A 3,368-nucleotide genomic window follows, 5' to 3' on the forward strand; every position below is an offset into this window, starting at 1 on the left:
CTGCCCTCCGGCTACTGACAAACACCGCAAAGACAACTCCCATTGGCTTCATTCATCCAAAATCGGTATACAATGTTAGTCAAGGCTTGCTGATGTTCCTGAGATGTGGGGAAGTAAATGTTGCTAGATGCTTGTTCCAAGGACACCGTGATCTTCACCGTGCATCTGCAGCACTTGTGATGCAGTTCAGCTACGACAATCATCATTTCAGGAAAAAATTGGTCCTTGTCATATGGAAAGCAGATTCTACACTAAAAATTATCCGAGAGGGCATTTTCTGATAGCACAAAGAACTGGAGCAGAGAACAAGAAATTCAGTTTCCAAATCAAAGTGCAATCACTAATCGTCATTAAAAACTAGGAAATGTCAACAGCATTCAGTTACAGTATTCATTCATACAGCAAGTATATACATTGATCAACAGGAAGCTAGTGGCTCCACTATATCACATCTACCTGAAGGCTGCAATTTTTTTTTGTCCTAAAGTGAAAAACAAACCTAGCTTTGCTATAAAGCAGACAGTAATAGGGGAAGCTGTTAAGTCGATTTCAAAGCTCTCGGGAACGTTCTGGACTGCCACAATCAACGACTCCATAGAAATGCAGCACCTTCAGGGGCATCACCTTTTCCTGGAATGAGCAACATATGCCATATCAGTATAGCTTCCATACGATAGAAAGAAAATGAACTTCTATAAGCCAGGTATCTGATATACTTCAACCTGCCCTTCTGAATCCTGCGGAAAATGAAACCCCACTGAGCAATTCTGCAACCGTTCAGGGCTTTTCATCCATGCTCTCCGTGCATCGCTCCCTTTAATTTTAAACCTAAACATCTGAAAATTAAAGCTACATGAGTCATTTCAACAAATTAATCCTACCAACTCGGTCGGAAGAGTTCACATGTGAACCACGTTGTTGGTTGGGAAAGGGTAGGAGGGGGTGTGGAGTGGAGTGCTTGTGAGGAACTTAAAGTATAGAAAAGAGCGAAATACAGTAGAATTTGAAACCTCAGACAAAGGGACAGATGGATTTTCCAGATTGTCTCCTTCAACCATGATACCAGTGCCTTGGCACTCTGGACAGAACACAGAATGGATTTGCGCAGGTGCAGCTTTCTTGTCACCATCTTCTCTTGATTTAGTGCACTTAGGTCCGTTCTTTCTTCTTGATCTCCTCTTCGCTTTTGGATTTTCCAACTGACCTGTAGCTATTTCAAATTCGCAGAGAAGTACCCAGTGTATAAGGCAGGAAGTATGAAAAACATGATATGCCTGCACATACAAATATTAGCATTCATCAATAACTTAAACGATCGAATTGGTTGAGCACATCAAATATATGTTTGAAGAAAACAAAAAAGAGAACTAACCCCATTCAAGTTTCGACCACTGCAAGCCAGCTTTCCGGTCTTCATATTGATGAGTGTGGCCACGTCTTTCCCTGGTAGCATCTTCTGTTGACAGATTTCGCACATTCTTTCTGCAGCTATACGTTGATGCCGTCTCAGTTCTCGTCTTACAGCTTTGCTTGATGTAATTCTAGCACGCAGAAGCTGATCATCGTATCTATCCAACAGCAATCTCGGAGAAGAGCCATTCGAAGCCGCCGAACCTTCTCCAGACGAATCATACTGATTACTCAAAGAGTCACTTATATCCTCCGGGTCAGAAAAAGATGGCTTCCTTTTCCTATCGTTGTTCCCACCATCCTCCAATGCCAACAAAGGACTAGAAGAGAGCAAGGTCTTTACGTCACCGAACAACCCTTTCCTACCTAAATCATAATTGTAACCTAAAGTCACAATGGCGAAGTCATGCTTTGGAATCTGTAGTGGATCATCGTCAACAGGAATCTCTTTGCCTAGCCATTCACACCATATTCTACTTATACCATTCAGCACCTCATCTTTCTCAAGAAATCGCGCAGCAATCCGTCCCACACCCACAAGTTTTGCATGCAAATCACAGATCCCATCTTTGACCAACACGTCAGGAATCAAAAGGTCGCCATCTCCTCCATCACCATCCAAACTCTCTAGACAAGTACCAACTTCACCACCCAGGTGAGCATTATGAAGCCCATCGTGTCCATTAGTTGCGAGCTTGGAGTTTTCATCATACGGAACAATGGCAAGATTTTCATTCTTGTTCAACTCCAGCAGACTGTTCCGACCGCCGTATGCAATGTCCATCGGCTTATCCTCCTCGGCCGAACGAGCAAAGAACAGAACGCCGTCATTGAAAGGCCACGGGTTGGGTCCTAAGAGGGTAACCTTCGCGGTAGCTAATCTCTCGTTGTGGAGATTCCCCCTGAGGTGATCGAACAACACCGAATCGCCATAACACGGCGACAGGCACAGAGTACAGAAGAAAATGAACTTCCTATTATCCTCGCGAAGCTCGACGTAGGAGTGCCCCTGTAACCTAACGTTGCGAAGAACCGTCCTAGCGGCCTGTTCTCTTAAACTGTGGGCATCAGTTCGAGGAAACGCCAAAGCCCTCCTTCCTTCCATCCACGACCGCGCAGTCAAAAACTGCAAGAACGAAAGCTAAACTTTGCCCGAAAGTAACCGCCTTCTCTATACAATCCAGAGTCAGTTCCAATGCCTCCCTGATGTCAAGAGAGCAGAATCTACACGAGCCATCCTAAATCCATCCAAAAACCCCCCCGGAAATCCGCAATTTCTACTTCTAGACAGGCCTGATTCGAAGGATCTCGAGTAGCTCGAGAAACCCTAGGGAGCTCCGAATTCTCACCAGCAATCGACGCGCGCATACCAACCTCCACAAGAAAGAAACCGCCAAACAAACACACGCTAGCTCTCAAAACTAAGCAACTCACCAGCCCGAATCCGGCGACCCCCCGGCCGGCCGATCCCTCGATAACCGAGGCCCAAAGAAGAACCGCGGCCAAAAACACACACGGGGGAAGCGGGAAGCGGAAATCGCTAACTGCTGCGGGAGTGGTACCGCCGCCTAGAAACACCCGAGCGGACATATTCGTAAGCTTCCCGGTATCCAGCAACTCTTGGACGTCCGCGGACGCTGGAACTGGGCGCGCGTGCCGAAGGCCATGGTCGAGCGCGAGTCGCGAGCGGCGAGCGAGTCTTCCATGGCCATCTCCATCCGGCGCGGCGAGAGGCGGAAGGAAGGCGGGGGAGAGGAGAATCGGGGAGAGGGAGAGGGGAAGTGAGAGGGGAAAGTGGAGAGCAAATTTTTTCTTTTCGGATTTGAGGGGGGGGTGAGAGGGAAAGCGGAGGAAGGGAGGAAGGAAACGACTCCTAACCGAATTTTGATAGAGAGAAGGGATGGATTTTTACTCCTGTGCCGTCTGATCGAGCGGCGAGGACCGGGTGATCGCGGTGG

General features: G+C 47.4%; 1 protein-coding gene across 1 annotated transcript; it reads right to left on the reverse strand.

Annotated features, from left to right (window-relative positions):
- Positions 1–318: 318 nt before the first annotated feature.
- Positions 319–2,860, reverse strand: LOC115682382 (uncharacterized). The gene is made up of 4 exons (XM_030606595.2): positions 1,373–2,860; positions 1,011–1,274; positions 717–836; positions 319–630 (listed from the first exon to the last, which is right to left on the reverse strand). Exons 1-4 carry the CDS (start codon positions 2,513–2,515, stop codon positions 550–552), a joined length of 1,608 nt encoding a protein of 535 aa, XP_030462455.1. The 5' UTR covers positions 2,516–2,860; the 3' UTR covers positions 319–549.
- Between the last annotated feature and the right edge of the window lie 508 nt (positions 2,861–3,368).

The sequence above is a fragment of the Syzygium oleosum genome, unplaced genomic scaffold (assembly GCF_021117445.2).
Source record: "Syzygium oleosum isolate NSW1041296 unplaced genomic scaffold, Sole_v2.1 Sole_v2.23, whole genome shotgun sequence".
In the NCBI taxonomy this organism is placed as follows: Eukaryota; Viridiplantae; Streptophyta; class Magnoliopsida; order Myrtales; family Myrtaceae; genus Syzygium; species Syzygium oleosum.